Here is a 19,524-nt window from a genome sequence, read left to right on the forward strand (position 1 = left end):
ATTTATAATATTTTAATCTTTGAAGAAGGATTATAGGATTGTGACTATGTTCTCTTCTGGCAGAAGTCAGAAGTGGTGCATCTTCTGCAGTAATCAGTTATAAATGAACATAATATCCTTCAAGAAAACCCTGAGATGGACATAAATGAACTTGTATGGAACTCAGTTTATAGGCTGTTCCTGGGGAGTGTTGGGTCTCTTTGGACTTAGAAATAGAGAACAGGTAGTCCAGTTTCTGTTGTCTCTTCCTCCTCCTTCTCCTCCTCCTCCAGGCTTCTTCTTACCTTGCTTCCTGATTGACTATAACCCATCCAAAGTTTCATTTAGAAAGAGATGAAAAATACTAACAACTGGTGGCTCCCGTGTGACAGCCATAACTAGAGATGATTGAGGAATATATACCACGCCTTCCCCAGAACTCTATTAACAACAATGATGCAAAAAGAAATGGCCCATATTTTATCTCATTTTCAGAGCCCTTGGTACATGCAAGTTAGAAGCCTACCAGAAAAGCTGGTAAATGTTACTTCTTCTTCCTCACCCTCCCCATCCTTCTTGAGTCCTAAGTGATGGAATTGGTTCTGTATGGTTGCAATACCAAGTCACTTGTTTCCATTTGTCATAGCCTTGATTCAGAATTTAGAACACAGCACTTAATCCCTACACATATTTAAATGTTCCCATTTTTTAAGTGGAATATCATGTCTTTCCTGAAAATATTTCATTTCCTTGGATAAAAATTTCTTGCCATCTTGGATAAGTTTTTATAAATCTATCCAGGAATCCCATTTAATAGATCCCAGCACCACATTTGTAGCAGTCTCATCAGGACCAACCCAAAGGAAAATAGTGAAAATCATTCAGTACTTTTTCATTGCTGCTATCACTTGCTTTCAAATGCTAGCCTTAACTACGTTTTTCTTCTGTTGCAACTTAAGACCCCTACTATTGAACTCCTCCTTGATCATGTGTCTACAGCTAAGATTGCCCCAATCATAATTACTTTAAAATATGTATTATAATTATTTCTTGACACATCTGTCTCTTCCACTAGACTGTCAGGTCCTTGAGAACATTTTTCTCTCTCTCTCTCTGATAAATGCTGAATATCACTGTGTTTCCCTTAAATTTAAAATATCCCTTGGCACATAGTTTGGAACTGACGGTTTTTGAATGCTTAGGGGAGAGAGTATTTGACTAAGTAGCCAGAGAAGACTTTCTGGAGAAGGAAGCATTTGAATTAAGGCCTGAATGATGAGGGGGAAAGAGCAGCCACACAGAAAGGGTGGAGTGCTGTAGTCTGAAGGAAGCTGGTGTGAAGTTCTGGAACAGGGAAGCAGAAGGGTGTGAGATGAAGCTAGAGGAGTAGGCAGATCATTGGATCCCCAAAGCCCATGAGAAGAGACTTTGTGCTTTGTGTTTCCTTCCAACTGCAGGGGAAGGTTGGGAGAGGTTAGCTGATGAGTGGGATCATGAGACATCTGTTTTGAAGATATCCTGTGGCTCTATGTCGAGAACCACCAAGGGACAGAGCAAACTTGGAAGCAGCAAAAGCAAATAAAGGGACCAGTGTGGCTGGCCACTTGAGAGACGAGGGTAGGCCAGACTCAAGGGAAGGAGCAAGAAGGGGAGAAGTGGTCAGATTTGGACTCTGCTCATTAATAGCATGTGCTTTATATGGCAGGACTTGATAAGTGTTGAATGAGAATTCGTGGAAGTTATAATTTATAAGATGACTCTGAAAAGCGGTTCTTGATTCCATCCCATAACCACCTCTGATACTTTTCCTAGGATCTTGAGAGTGCTTCCAAAGTTCTTTGGCTGGATGAGATACAGCAAGCCATCGACGAGGCCAACGTGGATGAGGACAAAGCAAAGCAATGTAAGCACCTGCAGTCTTTTGCTTGTTTTGGGAGCTATGCCTGAAGTCATATAGCTTTTCATTCCTGGGATAATTTGGGCTCTCTTACCAAGTTTCAGTTCTTAGATGTGTACTTATATAAAAATATGATTTTGATTGCATATTTTCAGTGAGTAACTGCTTTTCAGAGTCATCTTATTAATAACTTCCACGAATTCTCATTCAACAGTTATCAAAATTTGATGATGTTGCTGAATAAAATCCAGGAAATTAAAAAAAATACTTTGTATGTTCTTGAATTTTGTAACTGAATTAAATCCTTTTTTTTCTTAATCCCTAGAAAACTAGCCCATACCCGCTCCATAAATGAGTATTCTCTTCCATGCCCTCCACTGCTAGGTTTTTCAGAGAAACAGACTAATAGGGACTGAGGTAAGAGGGTGTACAGGTATATCTTTTTAAGGCAGGCTGACAGGAGCCAGGCCCTTATTCACTAAACATAAATGGGTGTGGTTACTGTCATGACCCCAGAGTCAGAGCAGTTAATTGGAATAGTTTTGGAGAACTATAGAGTTGTGCAACTGATCATGGTATTCCTAGAATAGAAATTGACTGGTAGTTTACTAAATTCGTAGTCTGTACAAGTATGTGTTAGTCAGCTTCTAGTTGCTATGGCCAAAATATCTGACAAAAACAACTGAGAGGAGGAAAAGTTTATTTTGGCTCAAGTGTCATAAGGGTAGTCCATGGTAAGCTGACTCCGTTGCTTTGGACTCAAAGTGAGGCAGAATATCATGGCAGGAGGACATGGTGGAAGAGTTCTACTCCATTTATGGTGTCCAGGAAGCAAAGAGAGCAAGGGAAAGGGGCTGCGGGGAAGATGAACCCTTCCTAGGCACAATCCCATGATTCACCTCCTGCAGTAATTCTATTCAAACTAGAATAGACTAATTAGGTTACAGTTCTCACAATCCCATCATTTCACCTCTGAACATTTCTGCATTAACCCAGGAGCTTTTAGGGGACAACTTATAACCAAAGCATGACAAAATAGAAGAGTTCTAAGTCAGGGAAGAAAAGTCTAACTTGAAATATAAAGAGAGTCAAAGCCTCTCAATTCCCAGACTGGAGCTAGTTCGCAAACTCAAAACCGTTTGAATGAAGGAGGAGACCAGGTCCCCTTGAAGAAGTATGACACTACACTGCCCCAAAATTATACTTTTAATCTTTCTATCATCCTTCACCAAACAGGTCTTGTTTGTACCAAGCTGAAGTAGGGGGAAGAGCATAATCAGACTCTGCAAGGACTATTAGATACTGACTCTGAACCAACACTAACTCCAGGAGACCCACAGTGTCACTCTAGTCTACCACTCAGAGTAGGAGCTTTTGGAAGTCAGGTGATCACTGGAGTTTTATTTAGTTCACACCTATCTCACAATGGGTCCCCAAACCCATCCTGTGGAACTTCCTCAGTTTTGAGGTGCCTAATTGGGATGGACACACTCAGCAACTAGCAGAATCCCTGCATTTGTTCTAATGATTAAAGTCTTTATTTTATTTCAAACCTCAGTCCCATCATTTTTATTTCAAACCTCAATCCCATCAATTTTTCATGGGGGAATAGTAAGAAAATTCACCTGACAATTTGAAATAGCTTCTAAATTGATATTACTAACAATCTCCATATATAAATCTCTACATAAATTAAAACGAGTCCTAAAAGTATATTTCATTAACCTGCCCATACTTGGCATATTTAGATTCCATTGTAGCAAGTTAGCATGCTGTTGAAACTGCTTACTGTTACTTCACAGATGGACTTTCAAACTTTGGAAGTTTCTGTGAGGAACATCTGGTTTCTATTTCCTTAGCTTGGAAAAAAAATACATGTATTTCTCTAATCTGAACTTTATACACTTAGAAACTTTGAAGTCATTACTTTCCAGTACTCTACTACTCAAGGGAAAAAATACACACACACACACACACACACACACACACACACACACACATTTGAGATGTTCACATCAGAGATCTAAATTTACATACAAAAAGATTACAGTTCAGATGGGAACATAGGATATTTAAATTTACATATAAAACCAAAGGCAGCCATAGTTTGAAGATAGCTACTAGATTGTAATATAGAAACTTCTTTTTCATTTTTGGTGGTACTGAGGATTGAGCCCAGGGATGCTTTACTACTGAAATATATCCCCAGTCTTTCTTTTTTTTTTTTCCTTTCTTTCTTTTCCTGAAACAGGTTCTCCCAAAGTTGCCCAGGCTGGCTTTGAACTTATGATCCTCTTGCCTCAGTCTCTTGAGTCACTGGGCTTGTGCCATTACCCGCTTGTGCCATCATGCCTGGTTTATATATAGTTGTTGTTACTTATCAGAATTTCTTGAGTTTTTATAATAGACTGAATAATGCAGGCACCCAAATAGTCTAAAATGATTATGACTTTTTTCTTCACTATCAAGGTAGAAGTTATTGTATTCCTTTTATTCATTGTTCTTAGTTTGGCCTGCAAATGTTGGTTCTTTTTTCACACTGAGACTCATGGACCTATAGGCAATAACAATGAGAGGTTTTCTTAAATATTTATGATTTTGTACTCCTTACTTGCACATCTAAGGGCCTATCTTATCCTTCTGCCCCGTCCCTTGCAAGGGTGGCTGCACTCTCTCCTACATTATACAACAACACAAAAATATTTTTTGAAGTCAACCATCTTATTCAGACATTGAAATGAGAATTTTTGGGGTTTTCAGCAGAAATTTAATCATACTTTTAAAAGCGTTCTTCATCCTTTCCATGAAGGCTTGAAACAGACTCTGGCCACATGTTGTAAGCATCTCAGATAATTTGATAAAAGAAAATGTGCTGGCCCATATATTTCCACAGGCAAGATTTGAAAGGGCAAGGTAACTCAAGTCTCCTTCATTTGGGCTCCATGTTCATTTTCAAGAAACTGCAGTTTCTTGCTTGTTTAAAATTTGCCTCAACATCGACTCCTTAGAGCAATGTTTCTCAACTTTTTTTTTTCATATTTGTACTCAAAGGAATCTTTTAAAATATTTTTCCATAATCTCTCATCAAGAAATTTTAGTACCACAGATATATTATGTACTGTACATAGGATCTGTGCTTTATACATAAAAAGTTATTTTTTTCCCCTACCTCTTCTCCCCAAAACAAGTATATGCCCTATTGGAGGTTATATCTCCTCTTTGGGAATGCACTCCAAAGACAGCCTGCTGGCATATGTCTTAAGATATAAAGCAAATGCTGTCCGGATCTCTTAGGAGATTTATAGTAGGTCTCTTAATTCATTCCCCAGAAGAAACATATCTGATTTTCTGGAGGTCATTTATCTAACATCCTCAACTGTCTGGGACTTAACCACAACCCCCAGAATAAGAAAAAAAAAAAAAGGCCATCAAAATAGACATTTCACAGCCTGTGCATTGGCTCTACTTTCCTCATGGGGGACCCTAGACAGTCATGTTGGGCCCATTCATTCTTTTTATAGGTATAACGCTCTTATGGATGTTTGTCTCTCTTCCTGACTCAGAGCACAGCAAAAGCCACAGATTACAAGATGATAAAGTTGTGGGCTGCCATAGGCAGGCATGCAGGTATCAGGAGGAAGCAAAAGCTAACCATGAAGGAAGAGGGAAAAACTGAACCATATGAGTTTGAGATCATTTAGTGCAGAAGCAGATAGGCCCCCAAACTGCACATCCTTGAGAGTATTGCTCACTGTTTCATGAAAAATTTTTAATGACATAAAGCACTCTTCTAGAAGCTCTCAGCAAACATTAAACACCTACCATGTAACAAAGACTGTGAATACAATGATTAGAAGATGCAACTGCTCTGTTAGTGTTTTTTCCCAAGACATGTTTTAGATTTTCATGAGAAACGATACTATTAAGATGAAGTTGGTACAGGAGGTGGACCTGTGGACTAGTTCCTTGAACATCAATATTTGATGATAAAGAACATTACTGTATACAGGAACTTTGTGCTTTCATAGTATTGTCTTTTAAGGAACATTACATCTTATTGGGTTAGCTGGATGAAGCTATCTTGTGTAATTCACATGAGAATTCTTTGTCAACTACTTGTTCCTTCTGCTTTTCTCTGATCACAGACTTCTTACATGTCAGTTTTTCTCCTGCTTACCAAGCTTTCCTGCAAGTGAGGAACGGGGGATGGTTCACTCAGTCACTGCCAACCTCCATAAGCACAAAAGCACACTTTTGTGTGCTTTGTGTTGTTCAGCAGCCTGTGGAGAAGCCCTCCTTAAGTATTTGTGAGCTTTTCCAGATATGCATCACTTTGACTCCTAATGGTCAAAAGTTGGCTCTTTTTCTTGCCCTTTCAACCTTCATAGTGCTCTACATATGGGAACCTAATTTGATGACAATGTTTGGCATGTGTGTAAAAAAAGAAAAAGAAAAAATATCCATCTCTCAGCTTTTTTTTCATCAAGTTATATTTTGTTTTGTTTTGTTTTTTAATCTGGGAAGAAATTTTAACCTGTTTCTTCCTTTCTGTTGTTGTGGTTGTTCTACATTGCTAACTCAGAATGTATTTACAGGTTGTGAAAAAGAGTAGTTCCACGGGTTGGACCAGAACATTCTTACCTAGAACCGAAGTGGATAATAAAGAATTAATTAAATTAACTTTCTTTAAGCAACCAAGAGTTTAATGTGGTTTTATTTATAGGGAGAGACAGAAAATAAAAATGAGATAAAACGCTGCTTGCTAGGTCTAAATCTGTTCTAGAATTAAATTTCTGGGCTCCATTGAACATGGTCACTAACTGTGCCTCTCTACACCATTTGTTTCAGTTTCTTATAACAACCTTGCCAAATATATTAGCGAGATATAGGAGAATAATAGGATTTCTATAGCTTAAATTGCTTTTTGCTTATTCTAAAATAAATGTCTTTATAAAGCTAGTTTTTCAAACCCTGATTAATGACGTAGATCAAGGCTCAATATCTATTTTTGGTGTGCTTTACCCAGCTTTTCATTTACTGCAGTGAGCAAAACCTAGTATCTTGATACCACATCAGACTAACCAGGAAATAACATGGTATTTAATATACAATATACCTGTAAGAATCTTGTTTTTCTTACAACTTAAACTGGTAGGTGACTTGGCCCACTGACTGGAACATGCATGCTATATCCTCTTAAAGAGTAAAAATACCAACACATTCCTAAAATATTCAGTTATATATTTGTGTGCTTTTGGAGTTAGTAGAAGATAACCATTAACAGAAACATTTATTTTCATTACCCAGGGGTGACACTGATCGTTGATGTCAATCAGTGTTTGGAGGGGGAAAAATCAAATGATATTTTGTCTGTATTGAAATCTTCTGCTTATAACGCACACGACATAATCCCCGAATGTGCTGACAGATACTATGATGCCCTTATGAAAGCAAAAGAGAGCAAATCTGAATATGGTAAGCTTTTTCATTACTTAGCACAAATTAAGTGTCATTTAAAATGTTATAGTTTCTGTGGTATTGTATTTTCTTAATTTTAAGACAAGTATTGCTTTCAAATCAACATTCTTAGATTTTTTTTTTTTTTTGTGGGAGAAGCTATAATTAAGTCTAGCAATACATGGGTGATGGCATCATAGAATTGAGAACATCGTATTTGAGATTTATTTTTTTGAATGGAGAACATATAGTACTTCAGATTTTTTTTTTTGCCTTATATTTTATATCTGGTTGTTGTTCAGATTTTTATTAATCAATTCTATCATTTAAAACTTTGTGAGAAAGATGGTACATAATTGCACAACATTTCAGTGGAGGATATTAAGTAGTAATAGATAAACAATATAAGACACAGCCAGACAATAGAATATTATCAGCCAAAAAAGGACTGAAGAACCGATACCTGCTACAACATGGATGAACTTTGAAAACAGTATGCTTAGTTTAAAAAAAAAAAAAAAAAGGTCAGGTAAAAAAGGCCACCAACAGTTGAACAGCTATCTGATTGCACACTTGAAGAGGTACATCTTTCTTCCTAGGCACTGACAAAGGCATTTTAAAAACAACAACAACAACCCCCCCAAAAGGCACATATTAACATGACTTAAAGTTACCTTTAGTCATTTGAATGCATTTAAATAGTTTATGGAAATAGTCACTTGGACTTTGATTTACTTTTAAAGATAGTCTAAAGCTCACTTGTTAACAGTTGACTTAGACTAAGCTCAGTCAAAGAATGTTTAAGATTTTGTTGTTGTTATTTTTAGTTCTCTGGTATAAAATAAAGATTTCTAAATATGAAGTGTAGCCCATAGATTAATTTGGAAGCATTCTTCTTGACCAATTTAAGCCATGACCACCATAGATTTTTCTAGTATGCCCCTAACCCAAATTAAGTGCTTTCGGCATTTTTTTTTCTCATTTTGTGTGTTTGTAGAGCAATATGACTCAGAGGAATTAGGATCTTTCTTTTTCCTCACTTTAGTTGAGCTTTGTGGTGTGTATTTGCCTTCATACTTTGGATAAATTTGTCTCCAAAGATAGCTCACTTCTGCTTGGGTCCAATGCAGATCACTGTCCCCCAACCCAAACGTGGGTCCCTTCTTTTAGGAGAAATTGTTGGAAGACTGAGCTAAGAAGATCTTGCTCATTGATCTACTCTGTCTACTTGTAATAATGTTCACATCTACCTGGGGCACAGATTCTTTGTTTTCTTTTCCTTCTCATTGACAATATTTTATATTGAGGAAACGACACTAATGTTCAAGGTGTAGTAAACATGTAGTTTACATGTTTAACATAGTAATGAAATACACTAATGTTCCTTTGTAGAATTTAACAAACATTTTTTCCTTAGCTTCTAGTGATGGCTCATGGTTCAAACTAAATCTGCAGGATAAATATGATTACTATTACAACATTGATTCTCAGGAGAGTTCTTGGGGACCACCTGAATCATATGTGCTGAAACAGTCATGGATCATGGGAAAAGAAATTGAGGTAGGAGACTGCTTTTTGATGGCAACCTATTTGGTATAAAGATAAGTGTGATAGTTTTCCTATTTTTGTTTTGTGAAAATGATGGAAGGAACTAATTGGTTTATTTGAAGGCTTGGCATGGAATAAAATCTTCAGGTAATGCATTGAATGTGGCTGCATTTGTTACTCTAGCAATTTTTTTTTTAATTCCTCAGTGGCATTAACAAAACCAAACAGAATGGGCAAGAAAGCTTTTGCAGTTTATTTGGTGTGGTAGATTATTCTAGAAAAATCAGTCTTCCTTGACATAGTTCAACTAGTTATAATTTCTAGCTTGTCAGTATTCAAAATGTCTTATCCTCCCACACCCCACCCTACCCAACCACCACCACCACCATAGGCTACAATATAACATGATATCTTTCCCACCAAAATGTCACTTTTTCTCCGTAGTGCTGGAGAAGGCTTCTTTGCCACAGATGATCCCAGCCATCTCCAAGCTGGCTTTAGGAGAGGACAGAATGAGTAAACTTTAAATGTTTGCTTATTTTAATATATTTTCAATATTTAATGTAATTTCTGAAGCTTTTGATGTGTTCATACCCAAATGTAAATGGAAATAACCCAACCAAGTGTATTTTATACACGACATTTAATTAACTGAGATAAAAATTAGCCATTTCCCCATTTGTTATACTAACCAAAGGTTAAACATATCACAATGAGTCAGAATTTAAATTAACCTCTGAAGATCCCCTTTTAGGGGGACAGAGGATAATATTACATAAAAAACCAACAAAATACAAATTAATAGATGAGCAAAAGGAAGTCTAGTATAGTAGAGGAAGAAGAATGGGGAGAGGGTGGGAGGGAAAGAGGGGGATCATGGACTGAAATCAATTTCCATGCAGGTATGAGTTTGTCAGGATGAACCCAACTACTATGTATAATCAGAAAGCTCTAGTTAAATAAAATAAAATAAATAAATAAAATATAATTTTTAAATCCCCCTTTTAATGACTCATTGGCCCATATTTGAAAGTTTTTATCTGCAGATTTTACTTACCAAAAGCATTTATCCATTCCTTCCCATCCCATTTTAACCAAAGACATATATAAATAGTACCTATCTTAGCTTCTTGTTAGGAACAAAGAAATAATGCATTAATTGATATATACAATATCTTTATTGACTATTAGGACCTGTGGTGTGTTAAAATACAGAAAAAAGAAACCCACTTAGAAGAGTCTGTTAGGATCACTTGGTCAAAGGCCATTTCTCATTATATACAATACTGGCCTAAGTCTTAGGGGACCTGTGAATTTCTCTCCATCTGACTTATACACTGTATTCCACATGATGCAGCAGTTTTTAGTGCAAGAACTCAGGGCTGAGTATTTACAAAGAAAGATGATAAACAACTTATGAGCAAAACTGTAACAAAAAGTAGGGCAAATGAGCTCTTTCTGGTCTCAGTTCTAGGTCATGTAATTTCATTCTTTTTTTTTTTTTTTTTTTTTTAGTTCTTTCTTCTTTGTAAAGGAATGAAAGGAGCAGCTTAGCAACAGATTTATTTCTTTGTGACCATAGCTTTATTAGATCTGAATATTTTTTATAACAGAAATAACACTAGATGCCTCATAAAAGTTTCCTAAAATGAAAAGGAACTTAATCTGAAAGCAGATTATAAGGTGGATCATACCAGAAAAGCCACCTTTGGGAAGCCCTTTGTTTTGAGGGAGGTTGGTGGTGGGAGACCATGAAGAAACCAGAGGCATTAAATTGGAGGGCTGTGAATTTGGACTCAATACTTATAAAAAAAATTTGTGTAATAAGTTTTGGCCAAAAGTAATCTTAACTGGTGTGCCTACAAATACCCCCAAGATATGTAGCTCTACAAATAAGATCTCTGAAACCACAAACATAGCCCAATGCCCTTGGTTAACATGGAGTTTCACTTTCCAGCACATGTTCACATCAGTTTGATCCCCAAATCATTCTCCAAGAGGAGACAGAATAAATATCATCTTCCATTTCTCTGAGTGAGGAAATGGAGGTGCAGAGTGGATAAAGCAACATCTACCAGTTGTGCACTTTACACAGAATCCATCAATAAACTGTTTATGCCCTATGCTCCTAATTTCTAATATACAGTCTTTTTCATTGTTCCACTGTTGGTGTTTTTTGACACAACCATCAGCATCTCTGAGGGTCATATGTATCCATTCCTGTGGAATTAATAACACAAGATGCAAATCAAGAAGTAGATGTTTTTCTAACATAGAAACATAGGTCCTATATAAAGTGAGTAATGGTTCCCTGGGGAAATTCTCTTGAAGGAATGTTCACCAAGATTGCTTTGAACTTAAGACCTAAAGTTGGACCCCAAAAGTATGGAAATTGCTGATGGATCCAGGCATTGTAATATGTTTAAAGAGAAAATACTGATACTAATCATGTTCAATCTTCAAGAAGAAAAAAAATAGAATACACAAATATAGATCTCATTGAATCATTAGAAGTCAATAACATCAGATACCACAATGTAGCCATATGTGCTAAAAAAAAAAAAAAAAGGAAAACTGTGGCCTTTGTCTAACAACAATAAATGACAAAAATTTTAAATGATAAGAAGAGACTGAAGAACATAGTTTTTAAGCTAATACCAAATTTTCAAAGTTCTTAAGTTTTTATTGAAGCAATGGATTGTTAGTGCTAATTTTTTGAAAAAAAAGATCAGATTATGGAAAATACTAAAAATATTTATGCCATGATTGAAAAGATGTACCAGACTGTGAAGAAAGCAGCATTGAAGAGTTAAAATTCAGAATAAAAAATTGCTCATGTGAGGCCGAACATGGTGGCACATGCCTATAATCCCAGTGGCTCAGGAGGCTAAGACAGGAGGATCTCAAATTCAAAACCAGCCTCAGCAACAGTGAGGTGCTAAGCAACTCAGACCCTGTCTCTAATAAAAATATAAAATAGGGCTGGGGATGTGGCTCAGTGGTTGAGTGTCCCTGAGTTCAATCCCCAGTACAAAAAAAAAAAAAAAAATTGCACATGTGGCATCCAAAGATGCTTCCGGTATAACTTTTTGTTACTTGTGCATCATCAGTCTGTTAGGTGGAGGGGCTCACTCTATGGGATTGTTGTTGTGTGTGTATACATGTTTTTGAATGATTTCACTTTTAGCTATTTAAATTAACCAACTATTGGTTCCAAATGCACTGGATAAGTCTTCAGTTGTAGAAGTGAATCCAGTCTTGGCTTGAATTTCACAATGAACAAAAAAGTAAACCCAATTCATAGACAATATAAACTTGTCATAATCCCCCTTCTTCCTTTTTTCTCATTCCTTTAGATTTCCTCTGTTTGGCCTTCTTACAAGTGCTTATCTTTCCTCTTCCACCCCTTTTCTTTCTTCCCCAAGTATTTTATTTGTCCCTGAGCATCACTTTGAGTTTCCCCAACTCACTGCAGGGCTTTCCCTACTCTATCCTGGCAAGAAAGGAGAAAGGGAAGCTAAGGACTTTGTGGGCATGGAGGTCTTTTCCTCAGTAGCCAGAGGAAGAGATGAGGCGATGCATGTTCTTATGGTCGTCATCCTTGTCCCTTTTATGTTCTGTGGAGCTTGTGCTTCACACGTGGTTCTTGTTAGCATCATCTGTACATCTCTGTCTCCAAAGCCCCGAGGTCATTCAACCACCATCTCATGCTACCTCAGCACCAATCTCAGAGGATTCCAAAATTATGACTCTAGAAAGAAGCTAAGCCCCTTCATCCCTTGACTCTGGTTAAATCTGTTTTTAAACCAAGCCAAAAAGAACAATCTAGATCATTTTCTAAAAGACACCATTTCCACAGGCTATTCTGTATGTCCTTTCACCTGATGTGTGAAGTGTAACCATAAGAAATATCTCTTGCCAGGACATCATTGAGGAAATCACTGTAAATTACATCCGTGAGAAGATGTGGTCTACTTCAGAAGATTTGTTTCTTCACCTTAAAGGAAGTTCAGGATCCCTCCTTAGGGAAGAATTTGAAGCTAGGAAATCATTTTTGTATGAACAAGAAGCAAATGTGATCAAAATACAGGTATGTGACTCACCTACCACTGGTTAACAGCAAACTGTCCTTTCCCCTGAAAATGATTTCTTTGAAAACAGGACAGTCTACTATGAGCCTTCTAGTAAACAATTCGGACTGCAGATCTTTAGCTAATCAGTGACCCCTCATCTACTTTAGTTAGACTTTCAAAGGGGAAATATTTTGATGATTGACTTTTCACTTGTGGCTTTATGGAGAGTATTTTGGGGCACTGTAGACTTGCCCAGATCCACCTGCCCACCAACCAGTTTGGAGCCAAAGGGACACCTCAGATCAAAGTTGAAAACACACTTTTCTAAAATGCTGGCTTTGTATATGCCACCTTTTACCCGACTTTGGGTTTTTGTGGTAGATGGATATTGAATGGCACAAGCTTCTTCTAGCCTGAAAAAAACAGAAGAACTGAGTTACCATCTCCGAGAGAATCTCTTCTCCCTTGTGTAATCTGTCACTCTTCACTTAGGCTTGCAGGACAAATCCTCATTCCCCAGTTCATTGTTGTTGATGTTGTTGTAAGTGATACACAAATGCCTGCATGACTTGTCCAACTTTCTGGTTTGGAAGAGAGAAATTTGCCAGACTGTGTTTCCCTGGTGCCCTCTACCAACCATCACAATGCCTTCCAAAAGATTGTGTGTTTGTCCTTTTTTCATTAGTCTAGTGTGATACTGTTATTGACTGAGTTTGACGGGTTTTTGCTTTGGCTAATTAACTATTAAATTCCCTAAATTTCCATTGTAGAGCTTCTCTTTTGTGGCTTATCATTGAGCTCATATACTTTCCCCGCTTAAGTGTAATGTCATTCCGGGAAGAAAAAAAGTTTTAAGAATATTTGTCTTTTTGTGTCTTGCATATGATAGATACTCAAGTGTTTGAATTTGCCCAAGATGTTATCAAGGCAGAAATGAATTTTTCAAAGAAATTTCTGCTAAAACCTGACATTCAAGGGATTTTTCTAGGTGAGCCAATGAGTTTTCTAGTTATTCCTTATTTACATAAACGGTTAGGCAAAACACACAGGATGTGAACATAAGTCTAAAAAATAGAATCTGCAATGATGCTACATTGATGCTTTCTACAAAATTCAAAGTGTGAGCTGATATGATACAATTTGGACCAACCCATGCTCTCCAATGTTGAGATGTGGACCAGTGTCACAGTTGGGAGACATATTGAAAAGCCCATCAGAATAGAATCTCCTGGTATTCAAACCCAGGGCTGAAGTCATAAGCAGGCTGGGGAAGGAAAGAAACAGTCATTTGGAGTCATCTTCCTCCACCTCAGCAGAGGAGCAGGATTGAAGAAGAAGGCATCTAACTCTGAATTCACCCCACCATGCCTTCTTTACATTCTTCTGGCAGTTTCTTAACAAGGTTCAAAGGTAAGTTAGCTTCACAGATGAGAACCAGAAGTAAACGTGCTTTCGTGTAACCCAATCCACAAAACCAAAGGGTTTCTTGCTCATCTCATTTCTCACCAAAGTGGCTTTTCATCCTGAACTAGAGAAATGTTCTAATATCTGAGGTCTTCCTTTGCATAAAACAGCTCAATCTTTCTAGCTTGCTGAATTGGCCCCAAATAGTCTCCACAAATTTGGAAAGAAAGTTTATAGCACAGACCAGCCATACCCTCCATTAACCTGTGTCATCCTCAGTTTTCTACAAAAGAACTGAAGAGTGGTACAGAGAATGTGTATAATCCCCATCCAGTGCTGTGTCTCAAATGCTTATGAAATGAATCCAAAGGTGCCCAGGTCAACACAGAAGAAAGTCAAGAAAGGAGACTCTAAATAGCCATATTATCTTTGAGGAGATAGAAGGCCTTGATAAAATTCTGTAAGTTTGGAAATAAGTGAGAAAAATATCTTATAAATAAGAACAAAACTTTATATCAAAAACAGACAAAAGAGTATGACCTGTAAAAATATAAATGAAGTATATATCTAAGGTTGTTCTTCCAGAAGCCAGAAGAAAATTGTACACTGAACCTGCTTATAAATTCCTGCTTGAGGAAGTTAATAAGACATGGAGTTAATGAAACAAGATAAGACCACAGAATAAAGTGAAAAGACAAGCGACAACCATGGAAATTCAGAAATAATGACATCATAGGATATAAATGAATCTAAAACTGCAGAATACAAAATGGACACTGAAATACTTGAAACAGACCTGTAGAGCTGGAAAATATGTACCAAAAGCTGGCCAAAAGAATGAATGATTTTAAATGCATTTTCTCATACAGATGTTATAATGCCCATTGTATTGTGGGATTGTGAGGATTGGATGGAATAATTCACATAGCAGACACTCGCCAGCATGTTGTTCTTTAATGCTCAATATGGTTAGGTGATAGAGATAATGACCTTGGATGACAGAGAGTGGGGATCCAATACTGAGATCATTGGTGTGGCATAGGAGGAAATGAGAAAAAAATATGTAACTACAGGAAGAAAGTTCCCCACTCCCTTTGAAATGAAGAGAGCTGGAATACCACTTCTGGTAAGGATGTAATAGTGATAGACTCCAAAACTTGGACCTAGGAGTTACTGGATTATTGAACTAAAGGTCAAGGAGTACTGCAAGCATCCATGCAGAGAAAAAGAAATGGCTTATGTGAATCAACTCCAGATTGCCAGAAGTAGCAGAGTCTGAGGGCTGGAAGGAAGTTGGGGAGGACCTCACTGGGGAATTGATCATCACATTATTTTCAGAGAATCTCTCCCTGTAAACTGATGAATTTTACTGTTGAGGAGAAAGGGAGAAGAGGAAAATGTTTAGGACTCCTTTGGCTGACCAACATTGGGTGAGAATTTGTGCTTTAGGATTTGATTTTGGTAATTTGAAATATTACTGTACTGGGTGACCAGTTATCAGGTAAGGCAACCAATTCAGCAAACCAGATTTTCCAGATTAACAGTGAAAATCTATAAAACTTAGTAATAACCTCTGAGGTCTAGGTAGTTTGAAAGACTTCATTATTACATATGCACTACACAGAAAATATATTTACAGTACCAGAAAACAGAACAAATAAAATGGCCAATATAACATTTCCCACAAGTGCTCAGAATAGGATAGAGATAGATAGATAGAAAAATTTTTTTTTCTTTTTTGGTACCAGGGATTGAACCTAGGTACACTTAATCCTGAGTTAAGTGCATCCCCAGTCCTTTTGATTTTTTTATTTTGAGACAGGGTCTCACACCAAGTTGCTTAGGGCCTCAGTAAGTTACTGAGACTGACTGAATTTGAGATCCTCCTGCCTCAACCCCCCAAGATTCTGGGATTATAGGCATGCACTAATACACCTGACTCTGAGCGAATTCTAAACAGGATGAACCCAAAGAAAATTACGTCAAGACAGACCATAATCAAACTCCAAAAATCAAAAGATAAAAATTCCCAGTGACTGGAGAGTCTGAGGCAGGAGTATCACAAGTTTGAGGCCAGTCTGGACAACTTAGCAAGTCCTGGTCTCAAAATAAAATGAAAAGGGCTGGTGGTGTAGTTCAGCGGTTCAATCCCCATTACCAAAACAAAACAAAATAAAATCTTGAAATCGGGAGACAGAAAGGACAGCTTACCTAGGAGGAATACAACTCTGTGACAGGATTTTTCATAAGAACTTCAGACATCCAGAAGGAAGTGAGTGGTATCACAGTTTTCAAGTGCTGAAAGAGAAGAACTATCAACAAAGAATTCTATATCCAGAAAAATATCACTTAGGAATGAAGAGGAAACTAGAGAGTTTGTCTCCAGAAAACCTGCCCTAAAGGAATTCTGGAACATGGAGGCGGGTGGGGGCGGGGGGAATGAGAAAAATAAACACAATACACTTTTTGCATTTTTCTTCTCCTCTTTAACATTCTCCTTGTTTGCCCATGTAAGCAAAAATTCTAACTCTGTTTCATGTGGTTCTAAATATATGTAGAATTACCTAAAACAAGTATTAAGTGGAGGGGAGTAAAAGATAGGTGAAATGGGGAATATGAATTATTTTAGGTTTTTATTTGTTGCTGATGTGTGGTATCATAATATGAGGGACGATATATCCTGGAAAGCTTCCTATTCCCTCTAGATGCAAAACACTTTCCTGGTTAGTAATGTGCCCGCCTCCCTCTCACCTGTTGGGTTCATCCCTTGGTTTGAGTGCAATACAGTTCTGTATGTAGCTGTTGCCTTCTTGGGGGAGCGTTCATCCTGCTCTATGCACATTTTTGGTTTTGCAATGCAGCAACAAAAATCCTTATATATGGTTTCTCTCCCCAGTTGCTTGTATTTCCCTAGGCTGGATATATTGGAAAACAGAATAGCCTTTCGTAACTTTTAAATTGGATATCACTAAATTCCCTCCCAAAGTCTGTATCCTTTTGTTGTTTTCTCAAGCCCCACCCTCCATGCTTTTTTGTCCCTGTTTCACAGATGGATAAAGTGATAAGTTCCCCAAAATGATTCTGATGGCTACTCAAGACTCCCTCAAGTTCAGAGCCATCCCAAAGATCTTTCCCTGTTTTTTGTTAAAGTTTTTTCCATGATCCCTTCTTGCAGATCAATTTCAGTTGCTTTCTGTCTTCCAAGAATGCTCATAACTTGTAATTTATATGCCTTCTTGTTTTCTAGCCCTATTTTGGATTACTTTAAAAGTATATTTGTGGAAGATATAAATGGTGTGAAAATACTTTCTGTACGATCAGTGACTTGAAAAGTTGTGCTCTATCTGTGTAATATGAAATGAATTGTATTCTGCCATCATGTATAACAAATTAGAATAAATAAATAATTTAATTTTAAAAATGAGAAACAATCTATGTAAATAAGAGGGGAAATACTGTATAGCTACATATCAAATAATCATAAAAATGTTTTCAACCGCCCCCCCCCAAAAAAAGTATATTTGTGGGCTGGGGACATAGCTCAGTTGATAGTGCTTGCCTCATATGCACAAGGCCCTGGGTTCAATTCGCAGCACCACAAACACACACACAAAGAATATTTGTAAGATGTTACCATTGGGTAAGTTGGGTGAAGGATATATGGAACTCAATATATTATTTTTTGCAGCTTTATGTGAATCAATTTTTAATTAATTTTTTAAAGCATAATTGTCATTTCTAGGGATGCAAATCATGAGGGAAAGTCCGGAATAAGTGCTCTGTTAATCATTTTGATTCAATTCTGACTTTTTAATTTTGAGTCTTTACAAAGACTATATTATTTTTGAAATAATAAAATTCCACATACACTTTTTAAATTATTTATTTATTATAATTTATTATACATGGTGGCAGAATGCAATTCATTTCATATTACACATATAAGGCACAATTTTTCAAGTCATTGGTTGTACACAAAGTATTTTCACACCATTCGTATTTTCATACATGAACTTAGGATAATGATGTCTAACTCATTCCACAGTCATTCCTGCCCCCTTGCCCCCTCCCTTCCCCTCCCTCCCCTTTTCCCTATCTAAAGTTCCTACACTCCTCCCATCCCCCTCCTCATCACCATTATGAGTCAGCATTCTCATATCAAAGAAAACATCTGGCCTTTGGTTTTTTGGGATTGGCTTACTTCACATAGCATTATATTCTTCTCCAACTCCATCCATTTACTTGCAAATGCCATGATTTTATTCTCTCTGAGTAATGTTCTATTGTGTATATATACCAAAGTTTCCCTATCTACTCATCTACTGAAGGGCATCTAGGTTGGCTCCACAGTTTAGCTATTGTGAATTGTGCTGCTATAAATATTGATGTGGCTATGTCCTTGTATTGTGCTGTTTTTAAGCCCTTTGGGTATAAAACGAAGAGTGGGATAGCTGGGTCAAATGGTGGTTACATTTCCAGTTTTTCAAGGAATCTCCATACTGCTTTCCAGATTGGCTGCACCAATTTGGAGTCCCACTAACAATGTATGAGTGTGCCATTTCCCCCACCTCCTCGCCAACATTTATTATTGTTCACATTCTTGATAGCTGCCATTCTTTCTGGAGTGAGATGAAATCTTGAGTAGTTTTGATTTGCATTTCTCTAATTGCTAGAGATGTTGCACATTTTTTTCATATATCTGTTGATTGGTAGTATATCATCTTCTGTTCAGTTCCTTGGCCCATTTATTGATTGGGTTATTTTGTTTTTTGTTTTTTGTGGGGTTGTTTTTTTTTTTTAAGTTAAAGATTTTTAGTGCTTTATATATCCTAGAGATTAGTGCTCTGATGTGCTTGTGGTAAAGATTTGTTCCCATTCTGTAGGCTCTCTATTCACCTCATTGATTATTTCTTTTGCTGAGAAGAAGCTTTTTAGTTTGAATCCATCCCATTTATTGATTCTTGGTTTTAATTCTTATACTATATGAGTCTTATTAAGGAAGTTTGAGCCTAATCCCACATGATGGAGATTAGGGCCTACTTTTTCTTCTATTAGGCACAAGGTCTCTGGTTTAATTCCTAGGTCCTTGATCCACTTTGAGTTAAGTTTTGTGCATGGTGAGAGATAGGGGTTAAATTTCATTTGGTTGCGTATGGATTTCCAGTT

General features: G+C 37.1%; 1 protein-coding gene across 1 annotated transcript in view; it reads left to right on the forward strand.

Moving 5' to 3' along the window:
• IQGAP2 (IQ motif containing GTPase activating protein 2) overlaps positions 1-19,524 on the forward strand; it is a 285,989-nt gene that overhangs the window by 210,171 nt on the left and 56,294 nt on the right. The window contains exons 14-17 of the mRNA XM_081284983.1: positions 1,792-1,882; positions 7,184-7,351; positions 8,751-8,893; positions 12,804-12,971. Coding sequence (XP_081141109.1) covers positions 1,792-1,882; positions 7,184-7,351; positions 8,751-8,893; positions 12,804-12,971 — 570 coding nt within the window. The remainder of the gene's footprint in view (positions 1-1,791; positions 1,883-7,183; positions 7,352-8,750; positions 8,894-12,803; positions 12,972-19,524) is intronic.

The sequence above is a fragment of the Spermophilus citellus genome (assembly GCF_964194105.1).
Source record: "Spermophilus citellus genome assembly, chromosome: 1".
Lineage (NCBI taxonomy): Eukaryota > Metazoa > Chordata > Mammalia > Rodentia > Sciuridae > Spermophilus > Spermophilus citellus.